A 19,794-nucleotide genomic window follows, 5' to 3' on the forward strand; every position below is an offset into this window, starting at 1 on the left:
AAGACCTTAGAAAGGCAGGGTAGGATAGATATGATAGATAACGTAAATGGTGTGTACAGTTTTACAGTAGGTGCTTTGAGCAAACCTGACTGCCATGCATGGTTTTTGTATGGACTGGATAGCTACCATTGCTATGTCCAGCCCATCCATGACTATGGGGTGTATGGCGGGATTCCAGGTATGTCTTTGCAGTTATGGCTACTGCAAGGTCTATGGCTATAATGCTAATTTGAGTTAGGGTGGAAGCATGGAAAGGAATGGAAGGCCTATGTGTTGGGTGTTTAACCCAAGTTAACTAGGTACGCATGCTACACTAGGCTGGTATAGCTGGGTGGTGGGTTCAGAAGGGTGATGTGGTTGGGTACTTCACTGGACTTGCATTGGGTGGGTAGTTGATTGGGCAACAGGGCGTGGAGACTGACCTGTGCAGCTGAATTTTCAGCGTGACCACATGGTACACGTCCTGCAGCATGTCTGCCACGGTGGCGTCCGGTGCGTCCGTCACGTAGGACAGTGGGACCGGGTTCCACTTGCCCACCTGAATGAGACCTGCAATGGAAAGAGAAACACAAACACAATCAATGGTAAATGTTATGTTTCTCAAAGTTAGACGCATACAGATAAACATTTACAATCATTGATTGATTCTATATTTTTCCAGCAAGGCCACATTAAGATTGACATTTCTTTTCCCAGTAAGCCCCGCCCAGGTCTGTGTGTTAGAGTTGCAGTCAGCTGCAACGGGTCCCACCTTCACTCCCACTGAGTGTTCTAGCTAGAGGTGTACAGAGCAGAGAGGCCCTGAGAACTCCTGAGAGACATGTAGTTGCATCCCCTGTCTGGGATCAATGTCAGCCTACGTTACTGAGCCTTCAGATCAGCTGGGAAACTATCAGGGGCCTGGACAGCTAAGGCGGTTGTGTGTGTGTGGGGAGAGGGGGGAGGGGCAGTGTGTGTGTGTGTGTGTGTGTGTGTGTGTGTGTGTGTGTGTGTGTGTGTGTGTGTGTGTGTGTGTGTGTGTGTGTGTGTGTGTGTGTGTGTGTGTGTGTGTGTGCGTGTGCGTGTGCGTGTGGGTGGATGGATGGATGGAAGGGAGTGTGTGTGGGGTAAGCTGTGGGAGAAGCCAAATCATAGCAGGGCCAGTTCTATAGTTCGTGGCACGGGCCTGTGTGTGTGCGGGTGTGTGTGTGTGCATGCCTGAGTTTGTACATGTGTGTATATGTGTATGTGTGTGTATGTGCGTGTATGTGTGTGTGAGCGGGTCATCAATAGAGTGGGGGCTTGTGCCAGTCCTACCTTTCGCCTGTGCCGCCGAGCTGTGCGAGTAGCCCAGTGACAGAAGGGCCATCTCAATGAGCTGGTTGAACAGCATGTCTTTCCTGACCAGCACAAACTCGGCGTGCTCCTCCTTGCTGTCAAACTCGATGGGGCTCTCGTAATGCTCCACCACGCAGAACACAGGGAGCATGTTGCCTGGAGAGACACAGACAACACAGCGAGGGCTCAGACATGACAAATGGTGACCTTCAATGGGGTGATTAATATTACATTTAGACACAGCTGATACAGTCAGACTACCTCTATTCATGAATGAATGAATGAATGCCAGTGCCATTCGTATTATCAGTGACAGCACAATGATAAATATTGCATCGTTTTTTATTAGAATTTCCATATTAGCCTTATTCACATTGATAGAACTAGTAGTGGTAGTAGATGTGGTGGTATTGTGATTTTAGTTATTCAATCATGATCAGTGACATCATGATTAAAGTAATGATTTCAATGTTCTTAGCCATTATTAATGACATCATTATTCAATTTGAACTAAAGTCTAAATAAATGGAATGCTGTTCAGATGAATCTTGGCCAATCTCAGCTTTCAACCACTTTTTTGGCTGAGATCTGTTGATTCATTGTCAAGGAGCTCAGATCACATTAGACTGCTTCTGCCTCTGCTGTCAACCCCATATCACCTTCCCATGATGCACCGCTCCAAATCCCAACACTCTGGTGCGCCCTGAGGTTTACTAGTCTGTGTAAACACTGCACTGCTATTAGGTAGAAAACGAGCAATCCTTGTCCAAAGACATTGAGTGTTCGAGGTGCACTGTGCAAATTTTACATTATACCATTTGGGTTCAAAACTGCTTTTGATATTTCGGAGCATCATAACTTTTTTGGTTAAAATGTTCCTCTATAGCCTTCAGTGGTGATGATATGCCACACATTATTCATGGAGTTTGAGCAGTTGCAATGAACCATATTTCTAATGTCCGGCATCCTGAAGATGCAAACATCTCTGACAAACAATCAATAAACGGGGTAATCACCAGCAGGTGCCAGGGAATGTGCTGAAATGCTGCTTCTCTCCCTGATTTTAATAGATAGAGATCTAACAATAAAGACTGCTGTGTAGGTTCATTTGGGGATCAATACAGCCTTTGTTTTCATGGAGCGGAGAAAAGCCCATGGTAAATATTATTCAGCTCAAACAATGCCCACTGTGGCCATGCGAAACTTCAGCAACAGACGCTTCTATAAATTTCACAATTTCCTCTCGAAAAAGGCAAAAAATATACTGGAACCGTCTGAAAAACGGGAGGGCAGAGTGATGCAGGGCTTTCTCAGGTGGTGTTTTGCGACAAATGACAGAGGATCCAACTAAGAGCAACAGCACATCAAGACACTCAACGCAACATTCTATGGTTCCAAAGTCCCCACAAACACCGCCGAACAAACAGTCGAGACATAACGGCCAACCGCTAATAAACTCATGAAAATCTGCAGGTCTGAATGCTCGTATCTAGCCCCAAAAATTCATAAAATAGTAACATTATTCATGTGATGACCAGGCCAGTAGTTATATAAAAAAGCTATGTCATCATCTCAAAATGAAGGCCCCTTAAGCGGCAAAGGCTCTTAAATGACATTCTCTTCAATAAACAACAGGAGAGAAACAGTGACGCAGCGTTATGCAGAATAACACAGTAATAATTCTTAAACGGCCTCGGTATAAACAATAGGTCTTCGTAGATAGGCCTAAGTGTGGGTGTGTGCACTAAGATGACTAAGGGAAATTGAAATCGGTTTGCGCAGGAAGATGGAAACAAAACCATGACAACATGACACTTGTGAACCATGAAGACATGGAAATTGTAAACACAGACAGCACACACACACACACGTACGACATTCCACCTCTCTCCCATCTTGCCAAACACACACAGGCCAAAATTTGGGAATACTTGTACTGAGGGTCCTTTTGAAGTGTCTGAGGGTTTATATTTTGCTATCTCACACACCTACACACATAAATACACACCACCCTGACCAGTGTCACTCACCCCTCTTGTGGCAGTTCTTGAGGAGGTGTCCCGAGGGTTTGTAGGGTACCCCGGCCAGCTTGGCCCCCGTGCTACCCAGGCGGGCCCTGCCCAGGGGGCTGCCGTTCTGTTCCAGCCGGGCCAGCTTGGCTGGGGGGGCCTTGGAGTCGCGGTCGCCCATGCTGTTGACCAGGTCACAGTTCTCCTTCCCCAGGCACGCCTCGCTGAGATGGTCCATCATTCTCAGCACCTCTGCTCACTATCACCTGGGAGGAGATAAGACAGGGACAGTCTGGGTGTTAACTAGCTGGCAGGACATTAGGGGGTTTCATGGACATGTAAGGCCTTCACACAGTAAGCACATCATATTCAAATGCATGATATGAAGTATGCCAAATTATCTTTTTAGGGTTGATTGTTTGGACATTGAAAATGTTACAACAAAGAGGGTGATAACTTGTCAACATGAACATCTATCTATGGGAAAAAGCACATAACAAAAACATAACAGTTACAACAATAACTGCCAATTTTGTGCTTTCATTACTTGGCACTCACAATGTTTCGTGCCATCGTAATGTTCCCATTTTTCAGAGCATGTATTATTTATGTCTGTCCCACTACGGATTCCCATATGGTGGGCAAACAAGCCCATTTTTTTTGCAAACACATTAATTTGCAGAGAGATTCCACTCTGATGATTACTGCAGTTCACAGCACAAGCCCACAAGCCCACAAGCCTTGCAACAGTGAAGTGAAGGTTGAGAGAGTAGAGCTAACATATTCAGCTTGAGTCACTTTCAGCACTCCAAAAAACAAAAAATTACCAGACAGGCTTTTGGGAAAAAAGCATAAACAGGCAAAGGACCCACAAGTGGTATCACATGTGCCTAAACAGGACATGATATAAGGAAGAACAATTGTGTGGGATGTCTCTTTAAATTGCTCTTTCAATTTCAGAGAAGACATTACAAAATGTGAGGTAAAACTGAATGAAAGCAGTACCATTGAAAAGATGCTGACTTTTTATACCTTTGAGCCTATCAGAAATTAAAAGTGCAATCAGAAAAAATAATGGATAAAGAAAAGCCTGACATGCCAGCTGCATCTGATTACTGTAAACACATTTTTTTATTTAACCAGGCAAGTCAGTTTAGAACAAATTCTTATTTACAATGACAGCCTACCAGGGAACAGTTCAGGGCAAAACACCAGATTTTTACCTTGTCACCTCGGGGATTCGATCCAGCAAGCTTTCGGTTAGTGGCCCAACGCCCTAACCACTAGGCTACCTGCTGCCCACATACACAACCACTGACTGCAGGAAGCACACAATCAACACCTTGACAGGCTCTCCACGACTGAATGACACAGTTAAACACCTAATACACACCATTTGCTTTAGCAACATTTGAATAATTATCTGTTATGGTGTTTCATTCTTTTTGGTAAAAAATAAGGCTAAATTCAGATGGGTTATTATACAGTGTTTACATTGTGCAATAGAAAGTTTTAAAAAAATATTTAAACAAAAACTGAACAGGTCAAAATAATGTATCCCCACCTTCCCACCAGCACACAAATAATCATGAACTATCTCATTCATGATATGCAATGAAGCAACTAATTATTTAAATAGGGGGGCAACAGAATCCAGACCCGGATATGGTGGTAGTCCAGGGCAGGATTTCTGAATGACCTTTAAAAAAGACAAGCAAGAGTGCAAAACACAAGTTAAGTTACATTTTGGACAAACCAACCTGAAACTCAGCACTTCAAAACTCGAAAGCATATAATGCAGTCTTGGTGAACGATGCCTTCTTCAAGTTTTGTCAAGGGAAAGAAAACTTCAATGTCTGATGCTTTCTAGTTTTAAATGATAGGTCCTCTACAGAAATGTGGTCTTCTTTTGAGAGATGAAAGGTTGATATACAAAAGAGCAACCCAAATCTATATAAAAGAAGACGTCGAGACAGACTGGGATACGATAACATTGGTAAGGAATTAAGTCTGTACAGTATAGCCTAAATAAATCGAATTATTTGCTCACTGGAAAAATAGTCATTCTTACGTCTTATTAGAAGTAGCGGAGGAAAATAACACCTGATACAATAAACTGGCTAACTGTCTCGAGCATAGTCCATCGGTTACAAGTGCAACGAGTTAACACAACGTATCCACCACGATTATCAGTCAGTCGTTCGTGAATAGAACATCGGTTGGTGGTAAGCGGTGCTGAAATCTGTTATTTCTACCAGTCGCGAACAATCCTGATGTATAAACGCATACAAAAATAACGTGTATTAAATAAATTCGGCTTCTAGAAAAAAAAAAATCGACAATGATCTGCTATCTCATGTAGAGACGATGGCGCAACGATATGCACACCCATGTTAAAAAGTGCGATTTACTTTCCAATGTCGAGTTAAGGCTTGCTATGGATGCATAACATCTGCTTGCGATATGTGTTCTTTCTGCTGGTTTGATTAACGTCCGGACGGGAGCTCTTCTTTCTTTCTCGCTTTCCCCCTCTGTGTCCCCATTAAATTATGAGTTGTATTGACTCATCACTCCCCTTGCTGGTGCTGCCTGTGCTTTCCCTTTCTCCTCCTCATTTCAAAAGAAAATACCCCCAAAACAAGACGATTTAACCCCCATGTCGAGTGTTGAAGGCAGCCACCCACGACAGCCGATGTCCTGGCGGAGTGGAGAACCTAAAATAAAGTAAAAAGTGGAAAGAAAACAGAGGATGGTGCGATTTCCGGCTGTGCGCGCAGGAATTTTTAATCAGCTTGATTAGAGTGAGGCGGTTCTGCATTTATTACTGAATAACACACATGCACATACACAGAGGCGCGCATAGGCTATACATATTCGAGATGCTATGCGAATGGACATTATATAGGCTACAGGAGGACCATGTGTGAAATTGTTCAAATAGGCCGATATAAACCGCGCATCACTGAAATGCTATCTGAGAGAGCACAATAGATTAACTCCCATGCCATTTTGGCTATTGATCTACGTCAGTCCTGAGTAGCCTAATCGACCCGTAAGCTATTCTTATTGTACAAACAAATACATAAACAAACAAACAAAATTGGTATCCCGAATTATAATAGGCTGTTTGTTTATTACATGGTTACTATTATTTTCCTGAACTTTTCCCATAATAAGATGAATAATAGCCTACAATAATAATGCCAGAATCCAATATCATGATTATTGAAGACAGATCAAATCTGTTAGGTGTGAACAAAAGCCTGTTAACTGTGTTTGCATATCACTTAGAGGTGCCTCATGGCTAAATATGTCTTATTGCTACAGCACACATCATAGAAGTAGAGGGTGGTGAGCAAAAGCTGTTCTGGTGCCTTTCTAAATAGCTTATGTACACAGTGCATTCATTACACACATGCTACAAGCAGCCCTACACACGGGTGACAACGCAATAGAGAGCATAGCCAATACTCTACTACTAAAAAGATTGGATTACGGTACTGACTTTCCCTGACCACAAATATGGCACTGTCCTATCCTCGCACAGGAGAGAGGGGGGACTGGGAGAGAGTGAGTGTGACCTTCCCAAGACCCTAGAGGCACACCTCAAGGACATCACTGTCAAGGCAAGTGCCTTACAACTTCTGTTATAGACAAAGTATTGTCTATAACGGAAAGCAATGTTGCTGTCTATTACTATATACATCACAATACAATTATTCTTGCTCAAATGGGAATGTGCACAGCGATGCTATAAAACATATGTTTGCACAAACAACGTAGAGAGAACATTTTGTCACACAGAATCAAAGAATGCAAATCATTACAGTTATCCTGCATACCCTGAGATAAACACTATTCTACACGAAAAGATTGTCAGCAGGGGACAATAAACAAAAACAAATGTGGGTGTAAATACTTACAGAGACAGACAAAGATATTAGGTACAGTATATCAGGCATGTTGTCAACACAACATGAAAACAAGGCAGTCCAAATTCATAAAAAAAGCTAAAAAGGAAACCAACCAAAACAGGATGCATTAATACCTGGCAAACCATAAACACAAACTCTATATGTGCAGTGATTGCCTACCTCTTTGGTCAAATACAGAGGAAATGCTGCATATAGAAACAAAATCTTGCATATATTGTAGTATTTAATCATAAACCATGGTAAGGCCTATAGCTCCCAGAAATGTTAAGCCAAATCATAAATCTCCTCCCACACAAAAAAACGGTTGTTTTGTCAATAACGCATAGAGGCGAGCAGAAGGAAATATGTGAGGGGAAAAGATTTGTGATAAAAAGTCAAACTCTTCAAAAGAGGGTTTCTCTTAAATTCCTGAGAGATGGTTCCTAGAGATGAGACATATTGAGCTCAGGGAAACTCTTAGTTCATACCTGTTTAACGAGTTTTAAGCCAAGAAGGTAATACTTTATGGTGTTCAAGCTTTATAAGGATTGACCCAGCAGATGACCTCTTTATCATATAAAAATGTGTGTTTTATGTTTTTTGATAGAAAGAGCACCCGAGTCACTGTATTCCCAATGATTGTATTGCTGAAAAACATTTGAGCCAGAAGTAAACAGAGCAAGGTAAGATTCAGTGGTATCAAGTTGAGGTGGAACACTGTCTTGACTAAACAACAACACCTAGCTCAATGTCAGTCACTTTCAAAGCAGTGAATCTGTGCTGCCGGTAAGTGATGCTGTCCTATGTCTGTGGCCTGTCACCAGAAGCCCATACTGTATGCTCCAATGTTAAAACCTTACTGAGGTTCAAACTAGTCAGGTTTATGTCACAATTCAATAAACTTAGTAGCCTATCTATAAAATGTTGGGTTGTACAGAGATGTAAAAACTGTCTAAACTGCCAAATTCATACTGCATTCATCAACAGAGTACTGCAGTATTACTTTGTTTTAATCAAGTAAGGTGCATGATAATAAAGATGAAAAGGACAATGCAATATTCTGGGGCTATTACTATGTTATTACAGTGTTACTACTGGGGATGTAGTAAAATGTATAAAAACAACTATCAATCTTTTTGGGTCAAATCCGTTGCTCATTTCACATGATATCACCTGTAATAGCAGGGTCAAGGTTTTATTTAACACATTAGGAAAATTCAAAGCTAAATACATAAAATGTTTTTTATCAAAATGGTTTTTGAGAGACTACACATGACGCTTGCTGTACATTTGGTTGGGTGTACATTTTCATATCTGTCAGAGTGGGCATGGACATAGAAATAACAGCGAATGCGAGCTATAGTCGGGCAAATTGTTATCTGCCGTGACGCAAGCAGCCGCTGTCATTTCCACTGTGATTGTGGGAGACCATCAGAGAGCATTGATAACCCTGCCAGCCAGGTTCTGGCACTGCCAACAGGTGCTGCCACTGCCAGCGACGTTGGCACAAACATGGCTGTGAAAACCCTCTGACATCCAGAAGGGCACAGATTTGCACTGACTGCACCACTGAATCAACAGTACTGATTATCAATTAACATATAGGTTTTTGTATCAGAGAGAAAAAAATATTTTTCACACTGAAAGGCCTCTATCAATACCAGCTGATTACAAACACACTATTGTGATAGATTTACCAGGGCCAAGGCATATGTGTTATTACATGTTTGTAAGAGATGGGTGATGTTATAGCTGAGCTCCTTATTATGAAGCAGTGGTTTGACATGCACATCTTCAATAAAATAAACGATGTAAACATAATGGATGTCTTTACAGATGTATCTCTGTTAAATAGTGTAATACTTGAGCCATATGATTTAGTTACAATACAAAGCTAGTATCAAGATTCATGGCCATAAACAGTAGCCACATCACATGCACGTGGCCTTTATAAGTAAGATAAGAAGTCGATTTCACTATCATTTTACAACACCTACTCATGATCACTTCTATTGTGCTGTCACCTTTGCCATCTTTTGCACCACCATATTATATAACTTTACAATTATTATTGCCATATTGGAGCCCCTTCTTTGACCCTCACTATACCATCACATAAAACGATCATGAAGTCCCTTGTTAAATAATGGAGAGAAAATAAGTACGAGGTCAGTTTTAACAACCAGTTTATAATCTACTCTTTAACATGTCAAGATCCTGCAAAAGAAAGCGGCATGAGCGAACCCAGCAATGTTGGCTTAGCGTCTCGGACGATGTGGCTTCTTTGTTGTCCCAGACGCCGAATGCGTCATCACATACAGTATGTAGGTGTTGTGATGTCTTCATGCTCACTACTTTAATGGGCATTAATACGATTATTTGGATTATCTAATACAAATGAGTCTGTCTGCATCTTAGCAGTGTGTGAATACTAACAGCATGGGGTAATGCTGTCAGTGCAGACCTCAGCTTGCTGTGTAGGATCTAGGATATATGAAAGCACACAAAAAAACAATACACTAATAAGCCAATGAGGAATTCAATAATATTTATATTATTAATATTGTTGTGCTGATGTCAAAACATTATTCTAGTACATGCACAAATTCCCTCTCCACTAATGAGATATTGTTTATACAGTAGTAGGTATTTTCAAGTGTGTTTGCATTGAGCGTGTGTAGACAACAAACCAATTACCAAAGTTACATGAAAACTTGAAGAGGATAGTGTCCGGTGAAAATTATTTTAGTTGAAGGGACATTTCCAGCAGTATTACATGGTGTGCCACATATAAAAATGAACTATTACTAAAAAGACATCAGTGAGAAACTGAGAGATCCTTTGAGTACTCAGTCATTAATCAGTGAACCTGAATATGAAAGATATTCCATATCAGCAATGGATAGTGTTCTTTAAACTGAATGAGTTGTAGGCTCTCTATTAGGCCCTCATAGTCAGTATGGTTTTTAATTAAAAGTGAAAGAAAGTAAATCATGTTTTTAAAATTCTGATTTGGCAGTGTTGTGTCGTCGTTGGAGAAAGAGAGTGCGATTCAAATGAACATCTTAAAGTTTCCTAAGTGCTTAATTATTTTATAATCACATGAATGTCCAAAGTAGAACCGGACGACGTCCCCGCCCACTTACTGGAAGACCTTTTCACTTTTCTCTGAACAGGCCTCACAGTATGCGTCAAGTCGTAGACGCCGGCATCAAAGAGTAACAGAAATGAGACGGTGACGATTTTGAGAAGCCGCATGCTCTTACAAAATATACTATTTGCCTCACAGAACGGAACTCTGACGCCCACCACTAGTACGATGTGTGGTGTGCACTGTACAACTCCCCACACACACGGAAACACAGGTTTCTCGGTATCCGAGATTGAGCTGGTCCCAGCTCTGTGTCTGTCTGGGCCTATATGCATCATAAGGTCAAGATCGCTGTCCCGAGACACAGCAGCCGTAGCGACAGTGGTGCCACGACGACGACCGGGTCATGATTAACACAGGGCCAGAGCTGGCCTCATTTTAATCTGCCCACAGGAATCTTTATTAATGATTCAAAACAAATGATTGTGTCCCCGAGGCTGGTGAGAGGACCCTGTATCGGCTTGTTTATCCCCCTTCGCTTTTATCGAATTATAAAACAAATTAGTCATAGAACAATTAACTAGCATCAGTTTCAGGGCCTTGGAAATGACTTTTCTGTCACTGGTTGCAGGGCCAGTGCTCATCACATGACTGAATAATTAGAACTCTAATTTCTGCCTCGTGGATTGCAACATATCAACAATTAATAGCTAGAGAGACAGGGTTGTGTGTTTCGGAAAGCGACACTGAAGATGGCTTTGTCCACACTCTGATGTTAAGCTACACAGTGAAGGGGGAGGCTAAAGATGGTGCAAAGGATGCCATATACTCTGCTGTGGAGGATACTTGAAAGGACAAAACTATGGTTGGTGCAGGAGAACTCTTAAGAGTGTTAAGTGAATGTGGGCAGGTGAAACAAATGTTTACTACGCACAGTACACAGAAAGGCTACTGAGCCAACCATTCCATAGGCCTGGGTGGGAGCATTGGATAAGGAGTGCCAACATGTCAATGCAGTTGTATCTACATATTTTCCTCTGCACATTTAATCTGGAGTCAAAGGATGCATCATCCACCACTGTACAAAACATTTGACAAGGGAATGGTTGAGGTTGTGTTTGTGTGTACAAGAGAATACAGTATCGGTTGAAATTGTTTCATCGGAGTATGTGGGTGGGTATTAACAACCTGATCTTAGCAGGATGCAAATTCCACCAAAGCACTCGGTTCCTTTTTTGTTGCATTATCTGAACAAAGGATTCAGGAAAACCTACACAGATCGGATAATGACAAGCATAAAAATAAAACACAATCAAATTTTTTCAAGAAATCAAAACACATGTTGGGCCTGAAATAAGGTGATTTGAATTTTAAAAAGTTCAAGGTATCAGTCAACATTTATTTCAAATTGTGTTTGTTATTGTGCAGTGAAGCATGCAAACAATTGCTATTCAATTTTTTACAGAATTGTCATTTTGCCAAACCGTGACAGAATCGACATGACAGACTTTGGTTATTTATCTCTGTGGAAAGACAGGCTCCCCATTCAACCAAACAGTGCTGATTGTGAGGACCAGAAACAATGCAAGCTTTTATCGTTAAGCCAAGGAATCTGGATCAACAGTATGCAAAGCATATGCCAAAATAAATTGTTTTCAACATGCTGGGGCAACATATCCCCCTTTTAAAGGAGTCTCAGATCATGGCAAAATGTGCTGTAACTCTGCAGTTGCATACAAGCGCGCATCCAGGGTGGTATGTCTGTAATTGTCAGGCCTTTTTACATTTTTGACACTGAGCCCTGGAATGTGCAAACAATCCCTATTAAGACACAGACCTTTTTCCCCAACTGGTTGCAGCATGTCATCAAAAAGTCTCAGATTCATTGTTACCTTTGTTCTCTATTAGCAATCATAATAGACCTATTTTAGAGGAGGTGGAATCCCCAAAGAGCCACACATCAAAAAACGAGACAGGCCTCTTATTTACTGGCGACAGTCTAATAAATGCATTTGCTGGCAGCTAAACAGGTATTTACTCTGTTCCGTACCACAGGTATAATTTCACTGTTTGCTGAGCTGTTATTTCTACAGTGCTAATTATCGAGGGTGGTAAAGACGATTAATGGTTTTACCCTAGATATCACTCAGCCCAGCGAGACACAACCCAACTCTAGACTCTCCAAGTCCTTTGCTGTATGAATTTTAATAGCGTAGAGATCTTCGTAGGAGGTATTTTGAACAAGCCCCAAACTCTTTTAGCTACACCCTAACCTGAAGCCATCGTTTAGCCGCAAAAGTCTGGAGGTTCTACCATTTAACATCCACATCATTTTTTCTTCTTCTTCAAAAACAAGCTACCACTGCAAGGAGCTTGAGTGAATAATTCAGTTTCAAACATCAGTGTTGTTGAGTGTCATTGAGCCATCATCGTGTGTTTTTTGAGGAGAGGTAGCAAAGAGGGAACCTCTATGATGTACTGTACTGCCTAATTGGTCTCTTAGGGTCAGGACATGAACTGAAGAGGTTGTTTCCTCTCGCCCACCTATTATGTAAGTTAGTATCTATTACTATGTACTTCCAACCCTACATCCCTTACCACAACTGCTGTTCAACTGCTGTGGGGACCTCATCTGAAAGAGCACTATGAGTTGCACACACTACTCCTGTCTTCTGTACTGTATGTTAAGAGCAGCAGCCAACGTTCAGCTGAGCCTGCAATTCCTCCGCTCCCTCAGAATCTTCTCCCGTATGCTAGAGCGACCTGACAAATGAAGTGGCAATTATTGTAGATGTGAGGCAAAAGTGCCACCAGGATGACTAGGATGGAGAGGAGAGGGAGAGATCCCCTAGGTGTGTTTCTAACAGTTCTCATACAGTAGGTTGATTTCCTGCTATTACAGAGCAGTCAATAACAAAGACGGGCACTACTTTCACTTTGGTGCCTTGACAAATATAACCTGACTTTTGATAACCTCAAAAACATCTATAGGCAAAGACAGGCAGTTAAATGTCTCGGTATTTCTTCTGCTTTTTTTCTTGATAATTGATCGCCTTATGGTCATTATTACATGTCGAAGGAATTTGCAAAAGGGGATGTGAACATGAAACAATTATGGCACAATGATAGGCTTCTTCAGAGCATCACTATTGGATCTGTGTCCTGTTAGGTATCTGGACAGTTTGCACTGTCCTTGCCATCTGACTTGTGTCGTTCCTGTCAAATAAGGTTAAGTAACAGATTTGGGTAAAAGATCAAGGAGTGTGTGTGTGTGTGTGTGTGTGTGTGTGTGTGTGTGTGTGTGTGTGTGTGTGTGTGTGTGTGTGTGTGTGTGTGTGTGTGTGTGTGTGTGTGTGTGTGTGTGTGTGTGTGTGTGTGTGTGTGTGTGCCACTTTCACAATGGCTAGCTAAGTGTTAAGACTGGTTTTAGTAAGCAGAAAGTGAGACTGAGAGGGCTAACAGCAGCGCTCAACGTTCAACGTTCAGTCTTTCATCTTAAACAGGACTTACAAGAAGTGACACGGTCGCTAAAACAGGAAAAGGCTGTGACATTGTTCTGTGAAATAGTGACCAGATTAACTACAACAGCTCCTCAAACTGTGAGAGATTTGACAAGATACAATCACCTCTATTAAAACCATAACCTGTTTTTTCCCAGCTTGTGCCACTTTGACCTCTTAAAAATGCATGAGCACTACTAATGGCAGGACTATCAGACTCTCAGCATACAGGACTATCAGACTCTCAGCATACAGGACTATCAGACTCTCAGCATACATGACTATCAGACTCTCAGCATACAGGACTATCACACTCTCAGCATACAGGACTATCTCAGACTCTCAGCATACAGGACTATCACACTATCAGCGTATAGGACTATCACACTCTCAGCATACAGGACTATCACACTCTCAGCATACAGGACTATCACACTCTCAGCATACAGGACTATCTCAGACTCTCAGCATACAGGACTATCACACTATCTGCATATAGGACTATCACACTCTCAGCATACAGGACTATCACACTCTCAGCATACAGGACTATCTCAGACTCTCAGCATACAGGACTATCACACTATCAGCATATAGGACTAACACACTCTCAGCATACAGGACTATCACACTCTCAGCATACAGGACTATCACACTCTCAGCATACAGGACTACCACACTCTCAGCATACAGGACTATCACACTCTCAGCATACAGTCAGCAGTGGAAAGAAAAATGTTGACACTCTAGATTTGTCGAATCAACTTCTTCTATAACATATTGCATAGGCTTATTAGGCTAGTTAGAAATATTAGACATACAAACTTTTCCTCCTGTAAAAGAATACTTAACATTTAAGATTATAAGATTAAAAGTATAAGATTACCTAAAACGTAACTATGGTAAATGCAATTCTCCATATCATGCTGATTTTACCTGATGTCCCTGTGGATAATTGTTTTAATAAATACATATTTTCCATATTGAATTATTTTACTAATATTAGCTGATATAAAGATACCATGACATTTTTCAGGGCTGAGACAATAGACAGCTTGTTAACCTATCGGTGATCAGTGAATCAGATCAGATTAATCTAAGTCAGCAGCAATGCTAGTGATTATCGCATGACAAGAATCCAAGCCGTACTGACATATGTGAAAGAGAATGCTGTGAACCTGAACAAAACCACAACACACCTATGCCCACACAATCTCACAATGGGACACTACAACTTCCCATAACATCATCTGGATCTTTCTGAAAACACTGTATCAGCACAATTACAAAAACCTCAATTAGACAAAAACTCAAGGCCATCATTACTACTTTTACCCAATATGCTCACTATCAGTTGCAATACATGTTGTCAACGCAACCACTGCAAAAGGGGATATTCATTATGTTCGCAATCCACTTTATTTCTTCATTTACTATTTGAGTTCCATTAGGCTACAATGCATTTGATTATGAAGCAATTATAAAGCAATTCTTCATGAAGTGCAGCGTTAGATATATAAGTAGTACGGTATAATAACTATGTTCTCTGACTATTAAAGATCACCTATTGTTTGAATCCTGGAAAATGTAAAGTTATCTGGATAACTATCTTAAACTATATGGATTAGTTGGAGTGTGTGAGTTATGTCTTAAAATAAGCATTTGAACGATTATCACTTGACTTCATAAAACACCCATTGGCAAATTAAAAGGGGGTGCTATCATGGCCTGTTGGTATAGGCTAATAGACTACTTAGCCTACTTGTTATTAACACGTGATATAAACTGTCACGTTCTGAAAGTATATAATTAATCTAACAGTATGTTAAACAATTGCCGCGACAAAAAAATAACTTTTGTCAAAGACACTGTTATCTATGCCTATATACAGTTGTATAACAATAAAGGTGGCTAATGTTTTTCTATTGTGGTTATTCCAAGACACCACTCAAAACAAATACTGGTCATGTAATGCATTTTTCTAGCCAAGTTTGCAGGTAGCCTAGGCTACATCACGGAACTGAAAAGATAAGGAAGCACAGAGTTGGTGCGTTCCCTCAAGATGCGCAATATACATGAATCGGTTTAACCTCATTCAAGAGTGCCTATTAAGTCTGGAATATGCCGAGTTATTATTTACAACTGAACGAAACGCGACACAAAAGTATAGACATTTACATATTATAGCCTATTGTAGTATTTCATCTATAGCCTATCATAAATCATGCACTCAGAACGTAGAGATTGTCTTCTCTAAATAGAAGACATAAATGTGCCAATATTTAGATGCATTTTGGCCTTCAGTCGGTTATCGAGAAGGGTCTGAAAACTGTTGGTCAACTGACCTAAATGCTTACTGTCAAAGACTACTTCCGTTCATTCCAGGATCACACCTACATTTTTTAAATAGGTGGACATTCCAGTCTGTCGGTAGCCTACAAAATAGCAAATAGCAAAAATAAGCGGGTTCTGTTGAATTGAAAGAGAAAAAATGAATTCAGGAGAAAATGTAACAATACCTTCAAAGTTAGCAGTTACCGTGAAGCCTCTTGTTTTCCATCAAAAGTTCAGAATTCTAATAGAGTCTGCTCCACCTTGACGGATCCAAAACTGCTCGGAGAATTCCGGTTGAGAAAGACACACGAGCTGTCAAAACTGCACTCGCAAAGACTGCGCAAAGCTGAACTTCGGAGAGCCAGAATTGAGCGCAAATGCAAGCAACGTGTGCTGCGGGAGTGTGCTAGATTTGAGTAGCGGCATGAGAGGAGGGTTTCTTTGAAAGGGTGGCAGGTAAACGAACCGCCCCTCCCCGTTCCTGATGCTCAAATCGATGATTTGCCAGCTGTGGCGCAGCTTGTCTCGTGCCCCACTTTAGTTTTTACAACGCTCTTCTCCCGGCGCTCTCTCCAGGGTCTCGAGGGAGCTCTACGCGGGAATAGCAGATAGGAGCCGACTGCCAGGAGAGCGTTCACACTCATTCATTTTCATATCTACACGCCACATGTTTGGGTGTCAAGAAAAACGACTGATAATATAAAACATTGCGTGTTCATAAGATACATTTGTTTGAGGGTGCGCATGGCCCCATTTTAACAATGGTGCATGGCAAACAGATCATTATATTGTCCAAACTCTCAAATTGGTCCTGCCGGATAATATAACACTATAGGGGCTTCCTAGGCAGTGGTTTGTAGTGTTGGTATCCAACCTGGTCTCAGAGCACAACATCAAGTATCAAATCAATTACGGCACCGGATATCATAGCCTAACATTTCATCCATGGTTAACCAAACAAGCGATAAAATAACCACTTCATTGTTTCATTTCCATCAATGTCAGTTGAAAAGATAATAAAAACTGCTATACGAGACAAACTTGTTGAAAGGCTTTTGCATTGCAAAGATAACACACACACACACACACATTTAAAAATAACAATAATTACATTTACAATGAATAAATTGTAAAAATAACAATAATAATATGTAAATAATATAGCCTACTTTCTACGTAAGAAAAATGCCTTTGGCATTCTATACCTACCATTTAAATCACTTAAGACTGCAAGCTGTTGCTTCAGCCATAGTTAATACAGTAGCCGAAAATTGCGCATTTATGGCTACTGTATGGCACAGTCTTGTGGTCGATAAGAGTGCCACCTATAAGGCTTTATTAGTGCAAAGCTAATAAAATACTGAATTAGATTTTCTATATCATTTTACTCAATTTGGTTATTGGATTATGCCTGTTTGAAAATGTGTTAACAATTTAACAAAAGGTGGTTGGAAGGAGAGGAAAACATTTACATGTATTTAATTTGCTAAAAGTTAATTGCAGTCTATATGAGAGGTTTTCTCAAATTTCTACAAAAACAATTGAAATAGGTATTTGCTAAATACTGTAGGTTCACCTGTATAAATATGATGGGTTGAAAATATAAATGCAGTGGGTTGAAAACATTTTGCCAATGTGAAAACGTGCGTCATGCTTTGTAAAGTAAAGGTAAATAAATGTAGGTAACTTTGATATAGTCAATGATGGCCATGCACTGCAAAGGGTATGCATGTGTAAACATTCAAAGGAACAGAGTGGTTGTATTACATGACCAAACTGTGTAGCCTATGAGGACGTGGTAATTTAATTGTGTAATTGACTTTTCCTCAGAATGTGTTATCTAATACATTTTTGGAATAAGGCAAAAGGTACTTCAAGTATGATGTAATGATGACTCTGTTTTTTAATTCTATATGATAGTGGGCTTTTGTTGTTACATCATTTTCTCTCTCTCTCTCTCAGGCGTGTGTGTGTGTGCGTGCGTGCGTGCGTGTAGAATAAGTTGTCTGGACTAAGTGAATGACGATTTGATCTTTGATTGATTATTTTAACATGCACACAGAGGTACCAGAAGTTGCAGTTGTGCTGCAATGAGGCGCTGCAGCAGAACCATAAAGAACTTAACTAAAATCCCAGAAGGAGTTGTAGCATAACAATTACTTTACCGGTAGGCCTACTACTTTGTAACAAGTAAGAATGAGTGTAACGTTAACTATTTCAAATGGTTATTTTTGGATGCAGGTTTATTGTAAGGCACAGGAAGAAAAACTTTTCAGAAAGGTGTATTTGTTGTGGGTTTGGGAATCCACAAAAGCCATTTTGGTTTCATAATGAGTTATATCTGAAATCTACATTTAAAAAAACTCAGTTTTTCTGTATGATTAATTTACTGCAATCTCATGGGAGAATGAAGTGGCTTCCAAAGTTACAGTTAAAGGGACTCGGAGATTACGTTTTTTACTGTTATTTTATGTTTAAGTTTGCATTTTGCCTCAATAGAATTTAAAGATATGGATAACAAACAATTGATGTATTTACTCAAATGTAGACGTATCCTCCTCCACCTGATTAGTTGCTCAAGCACTGCTTTGTTTTTCCCACTTTGGCCACAAGGGGGACTACTATGACGTTTGCATCAGACAGATGGCAGAACTCAAGAGGACAGAAACAGAAAAGTGATGACCCTTTCTCCCCATAATCCTGATTTCTTACCCATCAGTCAGGTCGGGGACATTTTATAAAATTGTTTTGCTTTTCATCTCATTGACCAACAACCACACATTAAAAACTTTACAAAACTGCTAAATGTAATGGTAATATCTTTAAAACTGTAATAGCTGTATAATAACTATCTCTATAGAGACATTACACTTTGATAGTTGTGAGTATTGGAGAAGTATTATGGATATTCCAAATAGCAGTGATAACGAACAACAGAAATGTTCCGCTCTGTTCTAAACCCCCCTGACATCACGTATACAGGTGAGATGAGCACAGGGTCAAGCTGCAGTGCAGCGTGCCTGGATGGAGAGCGTGTTGTGGGGTTAAGGGACCAACGGTAGGGGAATGTCTTGAGAATGTGAATATCAACTATTCGACACTGAGCTGTAGTAACATGGAAACATCTCTTGCTCGGAATATAGTTAAAAGAACTGAGATGTGAGAAGTGAAGTTTACACAAACCATGATCAAGCAATACCATGGGCTGGGTCCACAAAACATTTTAATTGTCTGTGTTTTTCTGAAGACAGTAAACAGTACTTTTAAGATTACAAGGGTTCAACACTCCAGAATTCATGTTTCCCGACCAACTTAATGGCAAGACATCATTGCATTTCCATCAAGTGGGTCTATTTTAATTACAGACTATTTTCTACTGAATGTAATTTGTCTAAAAAAGATGCCTTGAGCCACGAGTCAGACGTCTCGTCTAAATCTGGAATGTGTTTTATTGTTTTGATTTTGTGGTTACTGTTCACTGCTCGCTTGAGTTACTCTCTTTCATAATTAAGTTCTCATCACCTTTTATGCTTAACAAGAACTCCTGAGGAATCGAAACTAGCACTTGTCATCTACTTGTATTTTCCAGAATTTCATGTTGTTTTCTGATAATTTCACCATTTCACAGG

The 19,794-nt window shown here is 40.5% G+C and overlaps 1 protein-coding gene across 14 annotated transcripts in view; it reads right to left on the reverse strand.

Moving 5' to 3' along the window:
- The window catches only part of LOC139573762 (DNA-binding protein SATB1-like), a 54,061-nt gene extending 37,395 nt beyond the window's left edge, over positions 1–16,666 (reverse strand). For 4 of the 14 annotated variants that reach the window (XM_071397596.1, XM_071397586.1, XM_071397585.1 and 1 more), the window contains exons 1-4: positions 5,087–6,239; positions 3,348–3,592; positions 1,297–1,473; positions 423–549 (exon numbers count right to left, since the gene is read on the reverse strand). In XM_071397596.1, the coding sequence (XP_071253697.1) occupies positions 423–549; positions 1,297–1,473; positions 3,348–3,567 (524 nt within the window). In that variant the 5' untranslated portion in view covers positions 3,568–3,592; positions 5,087–6,239. Of the gene's footprint in view, positions 1–422; positions 550–1,296; positions 1,474–3,347; positions 3,593–5,086; positions 6,240–16,350 lie in introns of those variants that run through there. The other 10 variants (XM_071397595.1, XM_071397593.1, XM_071397588.1 and 7 more) reach the window with 4 other exon arrangements.
- Positions 16,667–19,794: the final 3,128 nt, after the last annotated feature.

This window comes from Salvelinus alpinus, chromosome 4 (genome assembly GCF_045679555.1).
Source record: "Salvelinus alpinus chromosome 4, SLU_Salpinus.1, whole genome shotgun sequence".
NCBI lineage: Eukaryota > Metazoa > Chordata > Actinopteri > Salmoniformes > Salmonidae > Salvelinus > Salvelinus alpinus.